At 40.1% G+C, this 3,008-nt stretch overlaps 1 protein-coding gene across 1 annotated transcript; it reads right to left on the reverse strand.

The window, feature by feature from the left end:
- Nucleotides 1-377: 377 nt before the first annotated feature.
- On the reverse strand, nt 378-2,585 carry LOC149146148 (uncharacterized). The gene is made up of 5 exons (XM_089452681.1): nt 2,123-2,585; nt 1,851-1,915; nt 1,440-1,550; nt 1,011-1,109; nt 378-884 (listed from the first exon to the last, which is right to left on the reverse strand). Exons 1-5 carry the CDS (start codon nt 2,583-2,585, stop codon nt 378-380), a joined length of 1,245 nt encoding a protein of 414 aa, XP_089308807.1.
- Nucleotides 2,586-3,008: the final 423 nt, after the last annotated feature.

Raw genomic sequence — 3,008 nt, forward strand, 5'->3', positions numbered from 1 at the left:
ATGAATTTATTGTGCCATCGGGCTCTTTGGTTTTGTACTAATGTAGTTCGGTGGTACGCATCTTGTCGGATTTCATCCAGTTCGTTTAGTTGCATCAATATTTGCTCTTGAGCCTTGTTTAAATTCATGCCCAATTGAGCAGCTGTTCTAAATGTTTTTACCTGAAATTCAATGGGTAGAAGTACTTGTTTACCATAGACTAGTTCATAGGGAGTATGCCTGGTTACATTCCTCCAAGTGATCCGGTAAGCCCAAAGTGCCTTTGGTAACTTTTCTGCCCAATGTTTGTGATGAAGTTGAATTGCCTTTGTAAGGATGGATTCCAACACCTTGTTCGTGGACTCCACTTGCCCATTAGCCTAGGGGTGGTAAGGAGTCTATTTGCGGTGCTTCACTTGATATTGCTCTGTAAGTGCCTTGACCAGCTTTGATGTAAATTGGGTTCCCTGGTCAGTGACAATTTCACGAGGGATCCCAAATCTTGTAAAGATGTCCTCGAACAAAAACTCCACTATCGCATTTTTAGTGGCAGCGTACAATGCTTTAGCTTTCACCCACTTGGTGATGTAATTAGTGCATACCAAAATATATTTTTTCTTATTTGACATTGGGGATATGGGCCTTATGAAGTCCAATGCCCACTTCTCAAAGGGTTCAATAGCAATTTGCGGTTGAAGGGGCATTTCATCGGAGGCCACTGGTCTCCCCATTCTTTGGCAAGTGTCGTAAATTGAAACAAACTTCTTGGCGTCCTTGCAGAGCGTAGGCCAATAGTATCCGGTGCGGAGAACTTTATATGCCGTCCTCTTATCGGCAAAATGGCCACCACAAGGCTCATTATGATTGGCGCTTAGCATGCCATGCATCTCGTATTCCCACACACACTGCCTCATAATCAAGTTTGGCCCTGTATAGAATAAATCTCCCTCAGTCCATGAGAAATTAGCACTACGTTGTACTATATTATGCTTTTCCTGAGCTTACATATTCCGAGGTAGCTTTCTTGATACCAAATAATTGGAAACATCAACGAACCAAGGAGTAATGGTAGAAATGGAAAATAGAGCTTCATCTGGGAATTTGTCAGGCACTGGCGTTGGCATGCTTCCCTATGTAAGATTCAAATGAGATAAGAAATCAGCTGCCAAATTATCCCTTCCAGGCCTATCAATTATAGTTATATTGAATTCTTGTAGAAGCAACAACCATCTAGTTATCCTACCGTTAGTAATTGGTTTATTCATTAAAAATCTAACAACAGAATGATCTGTATGAACAGATGTCTCATAACCAGTAATATAATGTCTAAACTTTCCTATAGCATGTACAAATGCTAACAATTATTTTTCAGTGACTGTATAATTAAATTCAGTGGGAGAGAGATTTTTGCTAACAAAATTCATGGCATAGGGAAAGTTATCCTCCCTTTGTCCCAAAACCGCTTCCGGTGTAGTGTCCAAAGCGTCTATACAAATATTAAAAGGTAAAGACCAGCTTGGTTCTCTTAGCACCGGAGCTGTGGACAATCTTTCCTTCAGTACCTGAAACACCTATTGACAGTCAACATTACATACAAAGTCAACATCTTTAGTTAAAAATTTAATTAATGGTGCTGTTATTCTAGTGAAATTTTCAATAAATCGTCAATAATATCCTGCGTGCCCTAGAAAACTTCTTACCTCCTTTTGTGAGCTTGGAATAGGGATACGTGAAATTACTTCGATTTTTTCCGGGTCGACTTGAATTCCATCAAATGATACATGGTGGCCTAAAACAATCCCCTTAGTTTGCATCATCCTACATTTATCACTACTAAGGGTCAGATTAGCTTCTTAAGAACAGATCAATACCTTCTCTAGATTTTCCAAGGCTTGCGGGAAATCATCCCCATAGACTGTGAAGTCATCCATATAGACTTCCACACAGTCATGGATTAGGTCATAAAAGATAGCAAGCACAACTCTTTGGAAGGTGGCGGGAGCGTTACAAAGACTGAAGGGAAGGACTTTATATGCATAAGTACCCCATGGGCATGTGAAGGTGGTCTTTTCCTGGTCTTCCTCAGCCATTTGTATTTGATTGTACCCACTGTAACCATCTAGAAAAGAAAAATATTTCTTACATGCAAGTGTGTTGAGAACTTGATCAATAAAAGTCAATGGAAAATATTTGCACGGCATGGCTTTGTTTAATTCTCTGTAATCGACGCAGATCCACCATTTTCCATTCTTCTTTGGGACTACTACTAGAGGTGATACCCACTTGCTATCAGAAATGGGGTAAATGAAATCTGCAGCCAAAATTTTCTGAAGCTCTTCTTTAATGATATCCTTCAATGTTGGGTTCATCTGCCTTTGCAGTTGCCGAATAGGTCTCATTTCTTCGTTTGTGTAAATATGATGGATGCAAGTGTCTGGATGTATACCTCTCATATCCAAGTAATCCCATGTGAATGCTCCGGTTTTTTCACGAACCATACTCATCAACTGCTGCTTTTGTTCTGCAGTCAATCCTGTGCCAATATGTAGAATTTTCCCTTCAAATATTTCCACAGGTTCTGTGGTGAGCTCCTGGCTTTCCTCCATGGCTGCAAATGAGGTGAAGATGTCTGGATGGCAAGTTTCCTAAAAATCATCACTAAACACATGCTGATAACCATTAAACAAGATGGGATAATTGATGCAAGAACTATCAGCTAGAAATTGCTGCAAAACATGCTCATCAAAATGTTCCTGGAGACCTCTAGATTGATCTAATGTTAATAATGGAAACATGCAGTCTTCGTCTCCATAAGGATTTTCAAGCCATACTGGTACTTAGGCAGGTGTTTGAGTAGGTGGAAATATGGACAATGTTTGATTGTGAGAACCATTTGAAATAATCATTTCCCCATTTCTGCATCCGATGACGGCATCAGCAGTTGCCAGCCATGGCCTTCTTAGGACCATAGGGTGTCCAGGTGTAGAGGTTTTTGGAGAAATGACTACAAATTCTATAGGATATTGCTA

The sequence above is a fragment of the Pinus tabuliformis genome, chromosome X, assembly GCF_031772625.1.
Source record: "Pinus tabuliformis cultivar Carrire ecotype Pingquan chromosome X, CPIR1, whole genome shotgun sequence".
In the NCBI taxonomy this organism is placed as follows: domain Eukaryota; kingdom Viridiplantae; phylum Streptophyta; class Pinopsida; order Pinales; family Pinaceae; genus Pinus; species Pinus tabuliformis.